The sequence below is a fragment of the Mercenaria mercenaria genome, chromosome 17 (genome assembly GCF_021730395.1).
Source record: "Mercenaria mercenaria strain notata chromosome 17, MADL_Memer_1, whole genome shotgun sequence".
Lineage (NCBI taxonomy): Eukaryota > Metazoa > Mollusca > Bivalvia > Venerida > Veneridae > Mercenaria > Mercenaria mercenaria.
Window position 1 is genome coordinate 41,827,038 of NC_069377.1, and position 23,796 is coordinate 41,850,833.

The window sequence follows — 23,796 nt, forward strand, 5'->3', positions numbered from 1 at the left end:
TGCCAGCTTCATCAGTTTTGTGGCTTCGATTTAAAGCTATTTTGCATTATAAAACGGCCAAAAACTTACAATTGTTCCAGAACACATATTAGTTGATGACATATTTCACCAGTATGATGATTTACCTGGCAGCTCTACATTGGAGAATTTCAAGGCCTCTTTTTTAGCTCACCTGAGCAATGCTGTCTGTCGTCTGTCAACATTTAGCTTGTGTATGCGATAGAGGCTGTATTTTTCAACTGATCTTTATGAAATTTGGTCAGAATGATTGCCTTGATAAAATCTAGGCCAGGTTTGAAAATGGTTTATCTGGAGTCACAAACTAGGTCACTAGGTCAAATCAAAGAAAAACCTTGTGTATGCAATAGAGGCTGTATTTTTCAACTGATCTTCATGAAATTTTGTCAGAATGATAACCTTGATGAAATCTGGGCCGAGTTTGAAAATGGTTCATCTGGGATCAAAAACTAGGTCAAATCAAAGAAAAACCTTGTGTATGTGATAGAGGCTGTATTTTTCAACTGATCTTCATGAAATTTTGTCAGAATGATTACCTTGATGAAATCTAGGCCAAGTTTGAAAATGGGTCATCTGGGGTCAAAAACTAGGTCACTAGGTCATATCAAAGAAAAACCTTGTGTATGCGATAGAGACTGTATTTTTCAATTGAGGTTCATAAAATTTGGTCAGAATGATAGCCTTGATGAAATTAAGCTAAAGTTCGAATATTTGTCATCTGGGGTCAAAAACTAGGTCGCTAGGACAAATCAAAGAAAAATGTTTTGTATGTGATAGAGGCTGTATTTTTCAATTGAGGTTCATGAAATTTGGTCAGAATGATTGCCTTGATCAAATCTAGGTCAAGTTCGAATGTAGGTCATCTTGGCTCAAAAACTAGGTCACTAGGTCAAATGGAAGAAAAGACAAGTCTTGTTTACACTTAAGATACCACCTTTTTGGTCCTATCTTGATGAAAATTGGTCAGAATATTTGTTTCTATGAAATCACGAGGTCAAACATGATTACACTGTTATGTTGTGTTTCTCAGGTGAGCGACCTAGGGCAGTTTTGGTCCTCTTGTTTTTTGACAGGAGACTGGAAACGGACCTTTTTTTTTTTTTTGCCTAAGTAAAATTTAGCCCACAAAAATAACACAGGCTGAACCAGGAATAAAGGGCAATAAATGGGTCCGAATAGAAACAAACTTCTGAAGTTACTTCCACTGTTAATGGGTCCATGAGAAGTTTTGCTTTTTATTCATACCATACCTTTTGATGTGAACTGGTTCAAAGTATGACAGTTGAGGATACATAATTTCACATAGGTAACATTACAAGGGTAAAGGTTGCCTTACCATGTTAAAGCTGTCATGTCAACATAAAAAAGAAATTGCTTAAGGGTGTACATTTATTCACATCAATCTGGTTCATGTATTCAGGCTATGGTATGATATATGCATATGCAAAGTTAAATTGTTTCATTTTGATAAAATCTTCATGTTAATTTATGTAAAGTTTGGATCCACAGGAATATAATATTTAATAGAGCAGCCAAATACAAGATAAAAAATACACTTAAATGTGACATCAAAATATTTGTTATACATTATATTGTGTTTCATTCATGCCTGTTTATTAAATAATAAACAAAGGTATGCAACACAAAGTTTCAGTGTGGTGAATGCAAATAAAAACTTTTTTTTTTTGGAGGATTTTTGCTTGTGCTGTTGATTAAGATGGTGCAAGTTTTAAGGGACTGTAAGCACATGTCTGATGTTTTGTTTGAAATGCATGGACAGTGTGATGAGTTGATTAATTTATCATCATTGATAGAGGCTGAGGAAGATAGTGATGAGGATATTATAATCTTAAAGGTGATTCATTCATTGATTTGTCTTGATTGACTGGGTAATTGATTGATTGATCATTTCATACAAACTGAGAAGGATGGTGATGATGATGACTATGATGATGATGATGATGAAATCATAACATGTATTGCACTCTTTTCACCTTAATATTAAAATGAGGTATTTAATAAAATGGCAAATAAAGAGATTACATATAGGAATCTGGCTTTTTGTTTTCAATAAATAAATCTCTAAAATGATAATATAAACTGTTTCTAAAATGCTGATTGACCACCTTTCTGCTAGGTTTGTTGTAGTCTGTGTTCAGACCCTGTGTTTTATTCAGAGGAAATAACTTCTGAGGCTTTTCAAATTTTGTATAATTATGTCCCTTTTCTTCTCAAAACACTGGTAGATGATCAGAGCCAAGAAAGATGGTCACAATATATAAGAAGAATGATTAAAAAATTTTAAAAAGATTATCTAGTTGGTATCCAGACTAGGTGTGCAGGTAAGGCAAAGTTTAATACTCTCCATGTTGGAGGCAAAATAGTTCCTGTACGAAATATTCCGCACGGAATTGGAGCGGGCTTTCAACAATAATTCCGTACGGAAAATGATAAAATTACGTCCCAATATATTGCCTTGTATAAAATAGGGTTTCCGTACGTAGACGGAGCAAAAATGATACGTAATTGGTGCGTAATATGCAAATGAGCTTCGGGCGGAATTTTCTTTTGACAAAAAATTACGTACGGAAAAATTTACGTACGGAAAATTTTCAGGCGGAATCCAGGCAAAATGACTGGGCGTAATAATTACGCACGGAAGAATTACGCACAGATTAAATTTCCGTCAGGTATTAAATTTCTGTCCAGAACCTCGGTGTATACAGCCTCTGAAAATCAATCAGGACTTCAAAACAGTATATGAAAGACTTAAAAAATTTATTCAAGCTTCTACACTGCATTTTTAAGAAAAGAAATATGATTAAAGATTAGTATTAAATTTCTACATAAAATAAATCCAAGTTGCTATGTGATTAAATTCAAAACAAAATGTGAGAGCACATCCATGCAGTCTGATCAGGATCCATTATTACTACAAGTATGCTTTATTAATGTCCAAACACAATGTCCAGAGTTTTTTCTGATGTTTTAGATTTTTGACTTATCCAACTGTCTCTTTACTTGGTTTCTGGCATAATGTGATCTTTCAGTTATAGCTTTATTAAGCCTCTTCTCTGAGAATGTTGTTGCCAGGTTTTTCTTGGTCCAGAAGTGTACATATTCTGAAAATAAATAGAGTGGCTATTTGTTTAATTGACAATATATGTGACTGGCCACAAGATAATTTTTAGCTCACAACTGTTAAATCACGTTACTCAAGCCATATTTCTCCGAAAGCCATCCATGCATGACTATTGTAAATCGAGTTCAAAAAATATGATGACTTTGTTGTATTTGGAAGATTTTCTGGTGCCAGTTTAGATGTAATTATACAATGAATAACCATATATACCAGTGGTAGCAGTCACAATTTTTATATGCAAGTCACTGAGTCCACAAGTGATTGTTATCTTTCTGACTTTTAATTTTAAATAATTCAGTATTCTAATTTTCAATTGTAAGCACTGGGTATTAGATAGATGTCATACTTATACAGTAATAAAGTCAGTATTATTGAAAACCCTACCCTTCAAGACTGCAATTTTGCCAGCATCCAGCACGGGCTTATGTTCCTCGCCTGGCCTTGGTTTTCCAATTCCAAGCCCTCTGGATTCGGCCAGTTCTTCCAGGCTAAATACAAGGTCCAACATTTTATACATTAAAATGTATCCAGCGTTGTCTTTTTTTATTGTTGCCTCTTGGCATGCCCTTCTTAAGCCTTGTCTATCTACTGATATTGACAGCTCTTTGTTTGTTACCAGCTTCACCTATAAATAATACCGGTATTGAATATTATGTTAGTGTATATTGTTTCTGTGACTTCAGTTATTTTGCACAAATGTTGTGCATATTGTAAATGTATAATTTGTCTGGAAATGGATTAACAGTCACTACTATCATACAAAACAAAACGTAAGTCTTTTTAAAAATGGTCAATGATCACTCAGAATATTGTTTTACATCAATTTCAACAACAGTTACTGATTTGTGTGTGTGTCTGCTCACATAAATGGTCAATGGATGATCTACTGTTAAATTGTTTTTACATTTATTTGTTTGCATGTTCATGCGAAGGAAAAATTATTACCATATCAGAACTCTGACTGCTTTCTGCCAAGGGTGATGACCTTACAGGATTCATGGGGGAGGATCTGACATTAGGTGTACAGGCTGTCTTTTTCCTCGGTGAGGTACGACTTGGTGAGAGCTGAAATATCAGAAGAATATCTAATAATGCCAGTCAACTGAATTTCTTTTTAAATCAAAATTATCTGATGTTCCTAAATTCTTCAAAATAACACTTAAGTATAATAATAATCAAAATTTTGGAATCAATAATACAGTATGTTATTACGTATTATCACATGTTTGACGTCGCGGGAGTGTAATAAAGCCATTAAATAAAAATGATAATACACTAGTGTAATAAAGCTTTGACGTCGATGTTGTTTGTAGTATAGGAGATGTTGGTCAAATTGATTTGTTTATAGTAAAAGGAAGTAGATTTTTTGATGTTTCCACAGGAAAGGCTAACATAATGATAAAAAGAGTACTGAATTTCTTAAACTTGTTTAATCAAATTGATAAAATGCTCGGCAGAGCCTTGCATTTTTATCGTTTTATTCAACTAGTTTAATAAATGCAATATGAAAAGACACTCATGTAATATCCTCTATATATTCCTTTAAGTGTTTTTTTTTTGTTTGTTTTGTTTTTTGTTGTTGTTTTTTTTTTTGGATTTAACGTCGCACCAACACATGATAGGTGATATGGCGACTTTCCAGCTTTAATGGTGGAGGAAGACCCCAGGTGCCCCTCCGTGCATTATTTCATCACGAGCAGGCACCTGGGTAGAACCACCGACCTTCCGTAAGCCAGCTGGATGGCTTCCTCACATTAAGAATTCTACGCCCTGAGTGAGGCTCGAACCCACATCAATGAGGGGCAAGTGATTTGAAGTCAGCGACCTTAACCACTTGGCCACGGAGGCCCCTCCCCTCCTTTAAGTGTGAACCATGAAAAGGCACAATCATTAAAAGAGAATCACACACATTGAGACTTGCATTTATATCAATATGAGGGATCTTTCTGGAAATTGTTGAATAATTTGGTTTGAATTTTCCTTATCTAAACATGGAAATTCCTTCTTTGTTTATATAAAAGGTCAATGTCTCAATAAACATTAAATTTCCCTTACAGCGTTAAAAAGTTGGGAAGCATGCTTTTTAATGTCAGGTTAATGTGAATGAAAAATTATTACCATATCAGTAGTTTGACTGTTTCCTGGCAAGGGCGATGCTGGAAGACTTACAGGATTTACTGGGGATGAACAGACATTGGATTTAACTGATGTTTTCTTCCTTGGTGATGTGCGGCGTGGTGAATGCTGAAATATTTGAAGAATATGATGTAACAAATGGATAAATAGAAAATAATGTGCTTTACCTGGTCTACTGGTGTTCTGTCTTGTTTGCTTTAAAGGTTTGATGATGAATGGGCAATGTTGTGCTGGGTTCTCTGTGGAGTTGGATTATGATGTTGGGGACTAACCTATCTCCCATCACTTACAGATATTACATCTTTTTTTAAAATGATAAGGTTTAATTATCTAAATCTGTAAAAACAATTAAAATTTAAAAAAATCAATAAGTTAAACAAAGACTATGTAGTTAAAATGTAATACAAAGCTTAAAAATAACAACTATTTACCACAGTTTCTTCTTTAGAGGAAGTGTGTGCTGCCTGGCCATTAAAGGGTATTGGAGATGTGCCCAGTGAATTTGCTACAACTGACTGAAACATGGAAAAAATTCTGTAAAACATACATATATGTCATGCACTTAAGTATATAGTATATGGTTGACTGGGAGACTAATACTGATTGAAAATATTAACAAGAGATCCACCAAGCAGGGCAATATACGCTCGAAGGCCGAAGGGTATAGAGGAGGATGGGAGCAAATTTAAAGACCTTGACTGTTTAAGCCCAAAGGACAGGAAGAACAAAGAGAAGATTATAAAAAAATCCAAGTTGACAGAAAAAATTCTAACTCCACAAAAAAATCCTTACCAAGTACAGATATGTCAAAATATACCTAAAAATTGGAGGTAACATCCATGTTGTAACACAAAAAAGTGGTCTCAGTTTGTCCCTATGGCCAATAATGAAAAAGTAACAAAATAAGTTATTTAAAGTAATATAAAAGAGAAGCAATTCATAAAAAAATATTATAAGTGAAAAAAAAAGGGACCTGCCAAATAAAAATAAGAGCACCGCAATGCAGAGCAATATACACACGAAGCAAAGGCATAATGACCTCTGACCCCTAAGTGTGACCTTGACCTTTGAAATCCTTGAAGGGGTTCAAGAGTTACAGAGCAGACACAAATTGCTAATGGACTGACTAACAGACAGACGGACGGACATCGGCGTCAAAACATAATACGCCCCTTTGGGCGTATAAAAACAGTATTTATTGAATGTATTAAATTCATGTTTGGTGCTCATTCTAAAAACAACTACAGACATAAGTTTTAAGGCTTTCATGAGAAATTTTATGTCAAAACAAACCCCCATTTTCAGTTGACATTTAAGCTTACCTGGCTTAAACCTGGGGTTTGTTGCGATGATCCATTGTTGGGTTCAAACACTGATGACCCAGTCCCATCAAGGCCAACGTTTCATTCTATATGTACATCAATTATCAGTTGATAAGCAGGGGACCAACCCCCCAGTATACAAGGATTATATAGGAAGTGCACTTCATAAACAATAGCATTAAATGTATGAAAATTTTGGCCCACTAACAGTGACACTGAAACTTTGTTTATTGTAGGGCACTCCTATTTTTTTATGCTTAAAAATTTAAGGATGGTCAGGTTACCAGAAAAAAAGAAAACACTTTATTACCTAAGGCTAAACCATTTGTATTTTATAATATTTTGTTCCCATTGAAAATCAAAACCAATGTGCAGCACAAAATTATAGGTCAAACATCATGGCAACTGTAGCTGGGTCTGACTGGGAAAACATGAACTGCAATATTAGAAAATTTACTAACTTCAATACTGTTCAAATCTGCAAGCTGAGCCAAAAACCCTTGTTGTACTGTGTGGTTCATTTGATCAGGGTTAGCACTAACATTTTTTTCCATCATGACCTTGAAAGAAATTTAAAATATATATTATAAACTACAGGACCTGTACTAGGTCTAAACATATTGTGACAACAGTCCTTTGTTTCTAAAGGAAAATGAGAAATTGAAGCTTCTTTGGTGACAGAAGTTAAATTGGCTGTTAGACAGTATACAAATTGGCCTTAAAGATAAGAATCTAAATTAAGTTTGTGTATACCTTCATGCATGTATGGGGGCATGTGCTTGATTCCATATGGTCACTCAGCCTTCTCATGAAATCTAGGAACTCTGGGTTCAGCAGCCCTCTGATTGTTGAAAGTACATTGGCAGAAGCAACTGCAATATAATAGTTATTTTTAATTAAGTCAGGTCATTAACAAAATAAACAGCCACAAATTCAAAGCCATTAAGCCACATTTGTAAATACTTATAAATACTAAATACATACTGTCAACTATACAAAATGTATTTTAATGTGTCTTGTATGACAACATTTGAAAATTTTGCTGATATTTGTTTAATATCTCGTTTAGATTCAGGAATTACTGAAATATCAAATTGGTCTATTGGATAACCATTATTATTTATTAATAATACCAGGCATTTGTTCAGTTGACACCTCATCAACAAAGCTTAGTGCTCGATGACAAGCACCCCAGGTGTCCGTCAATGGTGTTGTTATGGTTCCAGTGCAGTTCTCTGATGGACGAGTCTGAACTTTCTGATTCTCTTCAGATTGAGTCTTGTCTTTAGGTTTCACTTCTGATTGAATCTGATCTGCTAACTGAGTCTTGGTTTTTGGAATCTCTTCTGACTGAATCTGATCTGCCGATTGAGTCTTGGTTTTTGGAATCTCTTCTGACTGAATCTGATCTGCTGATTGAGTCTTGGTTTTTGGAATCTCTTCTGATTGAATCTGATCTGCTGATTGAGTCTTGGTTTTTGGAATCTCTTCTGATTGAATCTGATCTGCTGATGGAGTCTTGGCTTTTGGAATCTCTGCTGATTGAATCTGATCTGCTAATTGAGTCTTGTCTTTTAAAGGGGTCACAGTGAGTGCTGATTGAGTCTGACCTTTAAACTGCTGGAACAAGCCGGTCATGTTCTTGCACATTTCCAACATAGAATCCTGGCAGACACTTGCTTGGGTTGGATTTTTCTCTTTTGGTGTACTTTTCTTTGCTTCCTTTTTCTTTGGGGAGACAGTTTTCTGCTGTTTATCCACCTGTTGCCTAGCCTCCTTCTTTCTTTTCTTTGGAGAGAGAGTCTCCTCCTGCTGCTTGCTCTCTTCCAGACGCTTGGTAGGCACATGCTGCCTTTTAGTGCCATTGCTCTTCTTTGTGTTCAGTCTGAAGTTAAGCAGCTCTTCTGGAGCAGGGGTTCCAGGAGCAATATGGTCTTTAAGTACGGAGCTGTATGCCTGTCTGGCAAATCTGTTCATCGATTCTTGATCTAAAATATAAAAATAAGGCATTCCATTTATAAAACTTGGCTGTATAAAATATTCACAGAAATTATGAAAGAACTGTGGTATTGCTCAAAGGGTCACTTATTTAAAATATGTTCATTCACCATATTCTTTTCCATTAAAATAATAACATTCATCTCCTGACTATTAAAAGATTTTAATTGAATAAAATATAGTCTCCTCTTTGTAAATACATTAATCTTTAGTATTCGTATTGACTGCCGGACCTCTAGCCCTGTATGGGGTTGTCTTGCGTCTGTTTTCTGTCAGGTCCACGGATACACTAAATACAAAGATTTTTTACTTATAAATAAAATACCACAGAAAGAAATTCTCATACTGGAAATAATCTCATGTCGGCTTGTGGTAGCAATTATCTTATTTCAAAGTGTTTGCCGGACTTGATCAATCATGATCAAATCAACAGATGTTTAAAAAATTATTGAAGTATAAAACTGGCGGTATGGCTGGCACGTATTATAAACCGAATCAAGTCCATTTTTTTTCAATGACAACAGTATTGCTTTCTCAGACTTCCGAACATTATTATAAAATTCATTTATTCTACAATAGAAAATACTAATAACATTAAAAAAAGCACAATTATCGTTATAAACAAACAATATGATAGAATTTAGTAAATATTTCAAAATGTTTAGCGATTCTCGGTCTATATCGTGATCAAATGAACAGACGCTTACTACCACAAGATCTCATTCAGTTGCCATGTGATGTTGGTGAGATTTGCTCTATTGCTTTCCGAGTTGCTGATCTATTTATATTTGGAAGTGTCTAGATGTCCAGTAACCGGACCCTAGCCTGCTTTCTAGCTGTCAGGTTAATGGACACTTAAGCAAATCCTCAGGGGATTTTCTAGCTGTCCGGTAATTAATTTCTTATTGAATGCATAATTATAGTCGGTTAAAAAGTGCCTGTCGGCCTATGTTGTATTGTTTCCTGAGCTTGCCTTTGCCGACTTAAAATAAATTTATCTAATCTTAATAACTTTATCTTAATGCATAATAATTTGAATAGTTTATAATGTTTTAAATTACTTAAGATTCATTACTTACTGATTTTTCAGTCGAGTAAAACGAATGAGATGTGTCGTTGTTTGATAGAAATCAGCTGATTTTCTAATGTTGTTAGATTGATTTTAAAAAGATTGAGATTGATCGCAGAACATCCATGATACTGTGTAAAAATTGATGGTGACAGATTTTAATGAGTGACGTTCACGCCAATCACTCCATGATGATTTCGATATTATTGTTTTATCGGCTGAATAATGCAATAACTTATTGTTAATCTTTTAAATTAGTAAATTTTTTTGTATTCACACAGAAATTTATTTGCAGGTAAGTATTGATTATCTTAAGATAATAACATTGAAACTACATAAAATCATTTACTAATATTGACATTAGGAAATATGGCTAGAATATCCCCTTAGGATTTGCTAGTGGTCTGGTAACCGGACGACTTAAGAACGCAGGCTAGGCATCCTGGAGTAACAATACCGGACAACTTTTGACACTAAAACCTTGTAACTGTTATAATTTTAATTAATAAGCTCTTTGGGTCATTACTGTAAATAACAAAACCTCTACTTGTAACTGCCAAAATTTGGAGGAAGAAATGGGTTTAGTCCTAAAATATAAGACCTGACAATATTAACTCATATCACTTTATATTTAGTTCATTTTAATAGATGTGGCTTTCCCTGTTGGATATTCTTCCTTGTTTTTTTTTTACACAATTTTTATTCATTCAAATTTCATCAACTCACAGGGGTACATCACATAAAGTTTTTGGGGTGGTCTGGGTATAGTAACCCCTATTTATTAATAGGGGTTACTATACCCAAAACCACCCTAAAACCTTTATGTGATGTACCCCTGTGTGATAAACTTTCAATATTATTAAAATTTCCGGATCAGTAAATCACATCAGTCTGTTAACACCTAGATGCCAAGATCTGCGTTTGTTTTGGGTAAAAGATTATGAGATACATTTCATAAACGGTTTTGGTACTTAAAAATATATAAGGATTTTTACGTTTTGAAAATACATGTGATATATCCGACGATACGTACAGTATCCAAATCCATTTCCGCACTCATTTGCATCGCTTATATCATTACCAAAACTTGTACTTTTATGCCGCTTATATAACAATTTTTACACTAACTTCTTGAAATAATTAAACCAAGATTCTCCCAGTTCCAGGAAAGTAAATGTAAACATTTCCACAGTTTGTTTAAGGTCGTGAACCATAATATTTCAACTTGGTCGATAATATTGAGGAATGTAGCCAAATCTTGCGTTAAATATTCATTTACTCGACTTTAAAATTGTACACCGTAATGACAAAATTTTGTATTTTGCAGCATTCTTTGGGGCGTGTGCATTCAAAAATCTCATTTCATTTTGAATCGCGGTAAAGCTCTCTTACAGTCACATTATGTTCTGTTGCTTAGTTATAGATAACGTAACTGACCATGTTCCTGTATAGAAACTACATTATGATCGTGACCATATAGAGTATCATCCGCAATATTTCACAGAGATTTGAACTCGCCACTGAAGCTAAGTTATTTTAGGAATGGGTCGTTGTAAATTATAAAACAAAAAACTTCTCGTTTTTTTCAAGTGAAACCCTGGCAGTGTTGAAATTAGAGATTGTGAACTTTCTGATTTGGAATTTTATAATTTATTATATTATATAAAACGATCTATTTTATAGATGTCATTTATAGTTTCTTTTTATTGGCGGCCGAACAATCAGGTTTGATTGGCAAATCCCTGTTCACGGGAACATGTATTAACCATCCCGACAGTAAAACATGCATTATGGACATAATGTGCGTCATGCTTGAATCTCCGTGGGGTGGTCGAACCACGGACCTACCTGAGCTTAGCGCTCTACATCTCGACGATCACATAGATCATCCCATTATTATTATACTGTAAAAGTTTTTAGTTCATAGCCGTGTCAAGTTTAAGGTAAAACTACTTGCCTCCAGTATTTATGATGACGCCATTTAAACGTTTCCACTGTTTTGCCTGTCCGCCATTTCATTTCAACACAATGACCGTTTTTAAATTCCGTGAGAACTTTTGACACTTCCTGCTCATTTGCAACAGTTAATGATGCATCTTTTTCGAAATAAACACACGCGAACATGATTAATATCTGCAGATGAATCAATTTAATTCACAATTTCAAAGAATTATCTTAGTAATTAGAAATGTCTTGATTTAACGGTTGGCGCCAATGCTGTAGCTAGGTCAGCATCTATATATTAGTCATGGCTCATACAATGTCCATCAAGTAAGATACATCACGTGATTTTCGAAATCGCTGGATGTGGGCCTACAGGGGGTTTATCCAATAACAAGCGTATTGCAGATATTTCTAATTGATCAACAATAACCCACACTGGACCCCATGTCTAATAGGCTTATCAGCAGTAATCTGTTTGCGCATGGGCTTATTCAAGTGACTGACCCACATGTGTTTTATTGTATGTAGCAGATGTTTGCATTTTCAGAATATTATAGATTACAAACTCTTTGACAAATTAACAGTGCAGACCAGAAAAAAATGGCAAGTGGTTCAAATCGTAGAGCTAGAGGACCTTACGGGGGAAAAAGGCAATTAAAATCGTACGGACCAAATACATTAGAAACTCTCGAGGAACAAGTTGTGATGTTATTGCAGAAATTGGTGACTGCTTAAATTTACCGTCATTTAGCGGAGACAGATAAAATTAACATTGCAACCCCCAGTAGATCCAGATCTAATAAACGATCTGCAAGGGTAGGAGCACCTAGCTGCAAGTTCGAGCTCAGATTTTGTTGAAGAAGAGGTCAGTTTCGTCTTTATTTATTTTCCGCAAGTGTACACTTAGTACGTGCATAGGTGATGATACGGGGTATCGTAAAGTGTTGACTATCTCCGGAATTCTACTTAAGTAGGCAGTACCGGAAAATTACGGAGATAGCCGAAATTGTTCGATTGTATTGCTCCAGCTTCTACTGTGGACTCGCCATCCGGTCAATAAAAAAAAAACAACAAGTCTTGATCAGGTCAGGATAATTTTTGAGGAAACTTGTCATGATTGTTTTAGAACATACTGCATAACTTTATTTGATAATTAGATGCTAAATGTCACTTGCATAGTACACTAAAATCCCAATTTACAGAAAGAGAAAATGCCAGGGTCGAAATTCAAATTCAATTACTTTTATCTCTTTCTCTCTCTCTTTTTTTTTTATTTCTTTTTTTTTTTAATCCCCCAGCAGCAATCTGTAAGAGAGACAGAAGCGAGAGTGACCAAAAAAAACCTCTTGTAATTTAAACACAATGCAAAACTGCAAATACCATGTGGTATGCAAATGAGGTCTCCGGCTTACTGAACTCGGGCCATTCCGTTGGAGAGTTTCACGCCCCGAAGTACGCTCGTACACACTTGGAGTGCTCGGCAATTTCCGGCCTAATAAATATTCATAACTTCATAACAAAGTAAACAAGTAGAAAAAAAGGACAAACTCTGTAAAACAATACTTCGCTGGTTCGAAGTTGCAGAACATTACCATAATTATAAAGTAGACAAAAGATGTAAAAAAAGACTTAAATTCATGTCTTTCATCATAAACTTCTATTTCTGACCTCGATACGAGATTAACAACTTACCGGAAATACTGCAACAAATATGGCGGACAAGATGCAATTTTCGAGTGACAGATCTAGATTTATCTAAATATCTTAATCCAGACATAAAGTTACACGAATTCCTTCCGATAAATTGACAGTACAGGTAAATAATTAATGAATACCGAAGTATGGTTACATGTCATTCAGTATTTACCAAGAAATTCATTGTAAATTCTTTAGTTACAGGTTCGTTCATTTATTTACGATGAAATTTTACCGTATTTTTTACTTCGATTGTTGAAAAGGCCTGTAGCTTATCAACTCACTTTCGATGCCATTCATTTGAAGACCAGTACTGGTGTTTTGGGGGTGGCAGTTCTGTTAGATTAAGAAGCTTATTGGGGCTCAAACTCGGACCAGACCCATTCACAGGGGTTCGACTCATGCCTAGGTCCAGGGCCTACCCTATGAAAGAAAGTTAGACATCAGTATTTTCCATGTTCCTGTGGCTAATAATTGCTCATTAATGATTTTTATTTTCCATTTTCTGGACAATGATTGATCTTCTGAAACATTCAAATAATATTCTTTTCAAACAACTGAAAATCTTTTGTTTCTTAGAACTTTGCATTATTTTTGAGTGATAAATATTATATTCAGCAAGCAAATGAAGTTCTGTATTCACTGCGGAAATGAGTATTAACTGTCTGGACCTGTCCGCTAGGGTGCGCTTTTTTTACAACTTTTGAGGAAACTTTTAAAATACATCTCAAAGCGTGAAAGTATATAATAAAAAGTATGCTTGCGTTACTGCAAAGCTCAATTCTCGAGCAGGCCCTTTGAGCTCACTATAACAGAAACATTAGATCTTTAATGATATATTGACCATATCGACATTATTGATAAATCCCATTTTCCGGTATTCATACGTACATAGGGTCAGGGGGTTGGCGAGGATTAACCGATATAAGACGTGTACAATATAGCGATTATTTTTTTGCCAGGTTATAGAATTTATGAAAGTATCTTACTTTCTCACAATGGAAATCTATTCTACGACTTCTAGCAACATTTTTATTTTGAAAATATCATTGTTTATCATAAAATTGCAAAAATAATTTCACACTTTGGTATCGAGCCACGGAAGCGGCATGTAGAATATAGATAAAATTTCAAAAATAAAGTAAACTTTGAGGATATTTTTGCTATATCTTTAATTACAAACAATGTTTAATGATAATCTGCAATACTTTTTTTATTTCATTTCTTTTGTTAAAAAAACTTTAAAAAAGGATATCTAACACTACTGCATGTAGCGTAATGGCGTTACCCACTCACCGTGAAAACGGGGAACGGGACGTTTATTAGTGGTTAATACCGGGAAAAGGGATTTTATCCATAATGTCGATATCGAGAATAGCCTGTTATTGTTACCATTAATGTTTACATAGAGACCATTATAAACTCAACAATTAGTGTATATGTAAGTGACAATTACAAGCATCTAATGATTTATTATAAAAAGAAAACCTGAAATAATAAGTAACTGATAATTAAAAAAATCTTTGATCATAAACAGACCGGCTTCAGTCGCTCATTTATACTGATCTCTTTATACCACGGAAAGAAGCGATATCAGATTTATACAATACAAATACATTTTTCATCATATTTTAAGATGGCTAATATTTGAATATTTTTAGACAATCATCAATGCAACAGTCGGTAAGCAACCAGAAACAGAAACAGACAATGGCGAGCAAGATATCGAGACTAACAAAGAAGAGTCAGAATCGGAGATGTTAACAGAAAGTTTAGATCAGAGTGATCAGGATGAAGCTTTGTTTGACATACACAACTTTTTGCATGATGACCCTGTTGAGAATATTTTTGATGACTCTGACGTTGAAATAGATTTGGGAAATGAACTTGAAGAAATCATTGATATTGTGGAGGACGATGAGTTAGAACCATTGTATCAAGGAGCAAGTGTAACTGTAGGAGCTTTAATGCTTATTGTTGCGTTATTTGTCACCAAGCACAGTTTGAGCGGTGATGGTATTCAACAACTTTTAAGTATATTAGCGCTAATCCTTCCACAAGGACACAAACTATGTACTAGTGTTCATGCCTTTAAGATGTATTTTCGTAATCTAAAGAATCCTCTTGTTAAACATTTTTATTGTGGCTACTGCCTGGGATATATAAAAGACAACAAACAGAAAATTTGTCCATACACATCATGTAGAAAATCACTGCCACAAAAATTGGAGTACTTCCTGGAAATGCCTGTGAAAAACCAACTGAAAAGACTTCTTTTGCAAAAAGATTTTTATTCTAACCTTCAGTGCAGATTTTCGTCAGACCACAACAACTACACGGATATATACAGTGGCAAATTATACAAGACCTACTTTGACTATGGTGGTCCACTTAGCAATCCTGACAACATTTCTTTTACATTTAATACAGATGGTGCGTCTGTTTTTAAAAGTAGTAATATGTCTGTATGGACTTATTTTAATTGGTAATATTGAACTTCCTTACCAATTACGATGAAGAATGAAACATGATTCTTGCTGGGTTGTGGTTTGGCAACAAAAAGCCAGCTATGGGGTCTTATCTTCATCCTTTTTTGGACACATTCAAAGAACTGGAGGAAGGCATTGAAATCATTTCACCAGATAGAGAAACCGGCTTTACTCTAAAGGCATTTTTACTGTGTGGAACTGCTGATTTACCAGCACGCAGCCTCTTGTGCAATTGTGTTCAGTATAACGGTTCTTATTCCTGTTGGAAATGTGTGCAGAAAGGTGAAACGGCAAAGGTTGGTAAAGGCCACACACATGTCTTCCCCTACATCGACAGTCAACCCAAAGAACCTCTTCGCACAAAAGAATCTGTCATAAATGACTCAGAAATAGCTCTTAATTTGCAGGACTCTGGTGTTAAAGATTTTACAACAAATGGCATTAAAGGGCCATCATGGTTAACATTTTTTCCTAAATTTGAAATTGTACATGGAATTGCTATTGACTACATGCATGGTGTTTTACTTGGAACACAAAAATTGCTTTTAACTTTATGGTTCAGTGCTGTACACAAAGGAAAAGTGTTCAACTACTACAGTCGTGTATCTACTGTTGATGAACGTATTCTGCAAATAAAACCAACTTCAAGTGTTTCCCGTTTGCCACGTTCTATAAGTCGCGACCTGAAGTACTGGAAAGCATCTGAATATCGTTCTTTTATGTTGTATTATGGAGCACCCATCCTAAATGGGATCCTAGATGAAGACAGATTGGTCCACTATCTTCTGCTAGTTAATGCCATGTTTATACTTCTGAAGTCAGGCTCAACAGAAGAAGAAGTTATGAAAGCAGAAATGATGCTATTCCAGTTTGTTAAAATCTTTGCAGTTCTTTATGATAAATGTTACATGACACTTAATCTTCATCAACTTTTACATTTAGCTGATAGTGTACGATACTTGGGACCATTGTACACACATAGTTGCTTTTCTTTCGAGGACAAAAACGGTGTTCTGTTAAAAATGATACGTGGCACACAGAATATTGACAATCAAATTATTACAGGGGTGTCCTTTCTCCAGAAGCTACCAGAATTAAAGCAAACAACTATAACAAAAGGGTCTTATATTGAAGACTTATATAATTCAATAGAAAACCCAAATATTTTGAAAAGGGGCACAAAACTCGCTAAAGATATTTATGTTTTAGGTGCCATTAAGATGAGAACATTAACAGACACAGAACACAGAGTTGTCTGTCAATGCTTAGGATTTGACCCAGCATTAAATCGGTTCAAATATTTTAGTCGATTAGAATACCATGGGTTTTATATTTATGGCACAAGTTATTCTAGAATGGTAAAACGTGATAACTCAACAATTTGCTACAAGAATGAGGAAAATGTTGAAATGTTTGCGAAAGTGATATATTTCGTATTACTGGACATAGATAATGTGTTTTCTTGTCTAGCAATTGTAAATCAATTACAGTGTATGAATTATGCGAAGGACACCAACATCCTAAAAGTTGAAAATACTGATAAACTTAAGGCAATACCTCTTGAAAGTATTGTTGAAAGTTGTATTCATGTAGTGATACAAGACATTCCAAATGTGTCATATGTATGCAGAATTCCAAATATTTGGAATCAGACTAATCAGATAGACTAATTTCAGGTGACAGAGGACAGCAAATAATTCAAGCAGCATTAAACCACTGACAGTATAAATAAAAATGTTGCCCGTGATTATGCAATATTACTATGAGTCAAGTGTTCATTTAATCATGTTTTAACATTAGGAGATATTGACTGAAATGTCCTTGTTTTTTTTTTTTAATATTTTTATGAGAAATGTTAAAAATTGATATGCAATTTTTACATGATAATTTAAAAAAAAATGTTAAAATTTTAAAAGGATTTTGGAAAATATTTATTTTTTATCTTTGAATATGATCAATTTACTCTTAGGCTATTAGGCTTTTTTTCTGTATGTATTTTCTCCAAATTTTAAAGCCTTTTTCCATTTTTTCTCCCCAAAAGTTCTTTTCAAACATTACACTGATGAACCTTTTATTAAAAAATACCATGTAACATATTATGTATAATTATGTATCACTTTTAAAAATTACATTTGTTTATTTTGACTTAAACTTTGAACAATTTCAGCTTGTTTTGATGAATACAGACTTCTGGAAACTTGCCTGTCCACCCGAGTTCAGATTTAAGTTGCATCTGGTCCAACTTTCTTTAATCAAATACTGGTGTGACTGCCAGACACTTTTTGTCACTGTAGTAGTCACTTTTTTCAACAATTCATTACAGACATCTGACTTACTAGTAGTCATTACAGCTTATTAACCTTTAGACTTTATGTGTAAACAGTATGCAGGTATTATAGCAATTCTGTTCTTTAAATTCCACGTGAAAACTTTATTTTCAAACTGGCAAATTTTCATTCAGTGACAGAATTTTTGGACACGTTTTTACAAATTTCCAGAAGTCTGCTGGTAATCATTATGTAAACAGTTATGAAAAGGGACCAGTTGGTAATATTTAAATACCAGTCTGAGTGATTTTAATATTATTTTAATTACTATTTTTGATATATTGTTACAATGAAGTGTAAATAAGTATTTTATTCATATTTTAAAAATAAAGAATATTTTACTGGGCAAATACTTTTTCATTTTATTACATTGAATTACTATGAAGTTCACTAAAAAAATTGTAAAATTTTACAAAGTCTGAAAATCTGCCTCAAAAATGATAAAGTATAAAAATTCCGCTTCTTAAAATTTTCTAAGTATAAAATTCCGTCCGAAGAAAATGCATAAGTACAAAACTTCCGTCTCAGCTAAAATTCCGCACGTAAATTGATTCAAATTTCGTACGGAATAATGTATGACAAAGCTCCATCCAAGGCGGAATTAAACATTCCGTCCATTTTACGTACGGAAATCAAGGATTTCGCTCCAATTACGCTTCATTCCCGTACGGAATCCGCTCCAAATTTTCGTACAGGATGGTTCATCGTTCAAATGCTTCAGTATTTAACCACTCAGGGCTAACGCTCTCATGGTTCAATTCCTACCCATCTGAACTCTGAACCGTGGTAAATTAGATGATAAACCACTCGAAAGCCTGATTACTTGTTAATTATTTCATACTAACTGGTGAAATTCGGGAAAATATCAGATAGATATTTCTCTATATCACTAACAGTGCAGAACTTTTTTTTTCTACAAATATACAAGATTATCAGGTTACTGTCTTTCTTAAATGAAGATTATCAACCTTGTCTCTAAAAGGTTTATACACCCCGAATATGCTTGCCGAGGGGAAGGGGGTGGGGGATAAAACTGTTGGAGACAAGGTGGGTAAACATAAGACAGTAACTTAATATTCTATTTATTTTACAGTCAATAAAATCCATCTATAACATACATTTTCTTTGAAGAAAAATTGATACAGAAATATTCTACAAAGATTTTTACTCAGTTGTAAATTCCAACCCATGCGAAAATAGGCCAGGATATCCTGGGATATCTCAGGTTATCTCAGGAAATATCCTGACCATTGTCCCTGGGATATCCTCAGGGATTTTTCACGCGGTATTTGGAAAACAGGATTATGATAAGACGGAAAAGCCAGGATGTGGAAAAAAGCACTTCCGAGGTCCAGGAAATCCAGGATATCCTGGGAAGCCAAGATGGCAGAAGAGACCTTGGGGCCAGATATCTTGAGATTTACACAAAGTCGGAAAGAGCATCAGGTGCAGGATATTCTGGGAAGCCGGGAGGGTAGGGAATGATTACTTTGGCCAGGATATCCTGGGATTTTCCTTGAAAGTAGTCTGCGGACCAGGATATCTCAGGAAGCTAGAAAAGTAAAGGTTCATGTACATCCGATGCAGGAACGACCCTTATTGGAATGGACACATCTTGTAGTTTCGGCATGACTGAAATGAGATTCATGAATATACATGGGGATTACAATGGTGAGAACATAATTATTGCGTGTTTTCATTACTCATAGGTATATGACCAAAAACTGACAACTATTTCAATCAAAACCACAAATTAATTTAAAACAATTATTCAAGTATTTTTTTTAAAAAATAAAAAAAATGCGAAATACAGTAGTATCGATATATAACTAAAATATTGACAATAAAAAAAACAATGTTAATATGGTTTTTTTTTGTTTTGTTTTCAAGAATTCCATATGTATCATATTTCAAACACAAGGTCTTTTTCCACTGTAGTAATATTCATAGCTTTTTATACAGTGCCTTTTTGACTCATGTCAACTTGAGCCTGGGTCTCTCATGAGGTTCTCACAGTCATCAGTTTGGAGGCGTACTTTTCGCAGTGAGAGCAGCTGGAAAAAATCTCCACACACCCACTCGACACATATTCAACATCATTGTTACGCAAATCTCCAAATTCATAATGGGTCTGAATATATTGTAATGTAATAGGTTCTATTTTAGCGGCAAAACTGTTAAAAGTTCATTACTCTGTGCATGAAAAAATCAGTTAGAAATATCTATTGTGTTTTTAATTTATTTTATGTCAGGAAGGTGCATGAATAAAATTGTGCAGCCAAACCATAGAACTGGTAACACCGGACAACTCGAATAGCAGTCTGAGTCTTTAAAAGGCCTACAGGCTTGCCTACATATTCTGTTACCCCAATATTATGGTAGATTCCTTATACTGTAACAAAATCATCATATACTAAATCATTCACAAATTTGATAAAGGTAAATATGATCTCGAAACATGAGGACCTTGAAGGCCCTGTATGAAGCCCTGTGACTGTGCTTTGGACAAGAAATATCTTAAAGTTTTTTGTACCCCCGACAACAAAGTTGTAAGGGGGGGTATACTGGTTTCTGCTCTGTCTGTCCGTCTGTCCATAGATGCATTTTTGCGCACCATCTCTCTCTATCCCCTTGACACAGTTTAATGAACTGCACACAAGTGATCAGTAAAAACAGTTGTTGTGCATGGGATGTTAGGATTCTTTTAGAAAAGCTTTTTGCAGAGGTTATGGGACTTTGTTTTTTTGTTACTATACTATATACATAGACACAATCTTGTGCGCACCATCTCTCCTCATCCCTTGGACACAAATTAATGAACTTCAACAAGTGATCAGTAACAACTGTAGTTGTGCATGGGGCATGTTAGGTTCTTTCAAGAAAAAAAAATTTTGCCAGAGTTATGGGACTTTTTTTTTGTTACTATAATATATCATAGACACAGTTCTTGTGCGCTCATCTCTTCCTGATCCTTGACCAATTTAATGAAACTTCACCATGATCAGTAAACAACAGTAGTTGGGCATGGGGCATGTTAGGTTCTTTCAGCGACAAAAATGCAGAGTTAGGGGACTTTGTTTTCTTGTTAACATACTATGTACATACAGTCTGCATATGCAATCCTTGTGCGTGCCTAAACTACCAAACCCTTGCACACAATTTAATGAAACTTCACACAAGTAATCAGTACCAACCCTATTTGTGCATGGTGCATGTTTCATTCTTTAGTTAAATATTCTGCATAGTTATGGGACTTTGTTTTTTGCTTACGATACTGTAGACATACAGTCTATATACTTACAGTCCACATAATTATGCATCTTGTGTGCGTCAAATTGCAATGTACTGTGTCAGTGCATGCGGGGGGTACATGCATCACCTTTAGCTTAGTGAATAGCTCTATGTTTCTTTTGGTTTTGAATTCCTGTTCTGAATGGATTTTATACTCTTTTGGCAAATAAAAATTTCTTTCAACAATCATTTTCAATTTCATAGGTCTCTAAATATGTAATCAGAAATATTTAATTACCTTCTATCAAACTTTTTTTTTTATGATCCAGGGCTGGCTTTGTTTCCCTTTTCATGTTTCGAGCCCCCATCACGCTGTCAGCTCTTTCGTTGTGAATGCTTCGGAAAGTAAAACTTGAATTGCAGCACTCAACTTAGGGTTGTTGCAATCTGGTTATCATAAATGTTGCTGGAAAAAACAAAAATAAGAATCAGATTCAGGTTCAGATTAGAATTGTTACAGTACATATTAGCGAAAATTGCAAGTATGTAGCAAAAATAGTGTTATTGCTTTATTTCCAAGATGCCAGTTTAAGTTATAAAATTCAAGAGGTGGTCTATTCAACAGTCTTGTCAATTAAATGGAATGCAATTTGACAAGAGTGCAGACTCTCAAAATACACCAGTCATCAACTTATGGCCTAATTGAAAGGAGCGAATTAAGAGTGCAAGGCTCTTTGGTGGTGATGGTTATTTTACTCGGTCCAGATAAAATATGCTCGAACATTGTCAGCAAGTTTGGTGAAGAATTGGACACACCTGCCAGAGTAATGGATCCTGGGAGGGAACCTGTACAATGATTTAAGATCTCACAGTGGACAAGTACAAGTACCCTGAAGTTTATTTATTCATTCCCACAGTGTTTACTGTCAAAGATACCAGACCTTGCTACAAAACTTAACCAAACAGGAATAATACACCCACGCCCCATTGATGGATCTATCTAAAAGTCTACCTTTGTACCTGTTCTTGAGGAATAGTCTAGCTAAAAAAAACAATAAGCTGTAACTGGACAGCATCGCTCGACTTGTCTCAGTGCATGATAGTTATTATATAATGCTATGAGTATAAAACTTTACCATTACAATAAGCATAATTCTAAGTTGAAAAGGGGCCATAATTCTGTCAAATGCTTGTAGAGTTGCTCCTCCGTTTTACAGACTGGGATTTCATGATGGTAAGCGTGGTGCGCAAAAAGTGATTGAAGCAAAGCAATATTCTCAATAGACTTTGAAAATAGTTTAGGGTGGTTACACAAACTTTAAATTACATAAGTATATTCTAAGTTGAAAAGGAGGGCCATAATTCAGTCAAAAGACTGATAGAGTTGCCTCTCTCCTTTTTACAGACTGGGTTCATGATGGTAAACAAGTATGCAAATTATGAAAGCAATATCTCAATAGACTTTGAAAATATTTGGGGTGGTACGCAAACTTTAACATCATTCTGTGTGACGCTCACGCCGATGTCGGGGCGAGTAGGATAGCTCCCCTATGCTTCGAATAGTCGAGCTAAAAAACAATAGCAGGCAATGGTTACCTTTTTTAGCTCACCTGTCACATAGTGACAGGATGAGCTTTTGTGATCACCCTTCGTCTGTCGTCCGTCCACAATTTCTTGTCTGCATGATAGTGGTTTCATTTATGAATTTTATTTTAACCAAACTTTCAAAAACTTGTTGTCACATAGATCTTGGTTCCTTTCTTGACTGGCCAGATACATTATGGGTACCGAGTTATGGCCCCTGAATAGGGCCAAATAGCTCATTTTGACCTTGTCTGCACAATAGCAGCTTTGTTTATGATTTGATTTTTTACCAAACTTGGACATACACTTGTATCACAATAAGATCTTGGGTTTCCTTTTGGAACTGGCAGATCCCATAATGGGTTCCAGAGTTATGTCACCTGGAAAGAGGCCAAAAAATTAGGTATTTTGACCTTTTTTGCAAATGCAGCTTCATTTTGATTGATTTTTAGCAAAACTTGCATACAACTTGTATCACCACAACGATCTTGGTTCCTTTCTTGAACTTGCTAGATTCTGTTATGGGTTCCAGAGTGATGGCCCCTGAAAGGGCCAGAATTAGCTATTTTGACCTTGTCTGCACAATAGCAGCTTTATTTATGATTTGATTTTAACCAATCTTTGACACAAATTGTATCATCACAAGTTCTTGTTCGTTTCTTGATACTGCCAGATTCCTTTATGGGTTCTAGAGTTATCGCCCTGATAGGGCCAGAATTAGCTAATTTTGTCCTTGTCTGCACATAGCAGCCTTCGTTTTTGATTTTGATTTATTCAAACTGTTACACAACTTGTATCAACATAAGAGATCTCGGTTTCCTTTTTAGATCGACCATAAGAA

General features: G+C 34.9%; 3 protein-coding genes across 3 annotated transcripts; 1 reads left to right on the top strand and 2 right to left on the bottom strand.

Annotated features, from left to right (window-relative positions):
• Positions 1-2,409: 2,409 nt before the first annotated feature.
• On the bottom strand, positions 2,410-6,718 carry LOC123540387 (uncharacterized). The gene is made up of 6 exons (XM_045325374.2): positions 6,619-6,718; positions 5,728-5,811; positions 5,279-5,404; positions 4,106-4,225; positions 3,545-3,785; positions 2,410-3,140 (listed from the first exon to the last, which is right to left on the bottom strand). The coding sequence occupies exons 3-6, from the start codon at positions 5,279-5,281 to the stop codon at positions 3,007-3,009; spliced, it is 498 nt and encodes a 165-aa protein (XP_045181309.2). The 5' UTR covers positions 5,282-5,404; positions 5,728-5,811; positions 6,619-6,718; the 3' UTR covers positions 2,410-3,006.
• A 77-nt stretch (positions 6,719-6,795) lies between these two features.
• Positions 6,796-10,792, bottom strand: LOC128550220 (uncharacterized). The gene is made up of 4 exons (XM_053528773.1): positions 10,719-10,792; positions 7,752-8,606; positions 7,372-7,490; positions 6,796-7,178 (listed from the first exon to the last, which is right to left on the bottom strand). The coding sequence occupies exons 2-4, from the start codon at positions 8,593-8,595 to the stop codon at positions 7,008-7,010; spliced, it is 1,134 nt and encodes a 377-aa protein (XP_053384748.1). The 5' UTR covers positions 8,596-8,606; positions 10,719-10,792; the 3' UTR covers positions 6,796-7,007.
• A 2,365-nt stretch (positions 10,793-13,157) lies between these two features.
• On the top strand, positions 13,158-15,813 carry LOC123540388 (uncharacterized). Its single transcript, XM_053527807.1, has 2 exons — positions 13,158-13,445; positions 14,986-15,813. The coding sequence occupies exon 2, from the start codon at positions 15,082-15,084 to the stop codon at positions 15,811-15,813; it is 732 nt and encodes a 243-aa protein (XP_053383782.1). The 5' UTR covers positions 13,158-13,445; positions 14,986-15,081.
• The last annotated feature ends 7,983 nt before the right edge of the window (positions 15,814-23,796 follow it).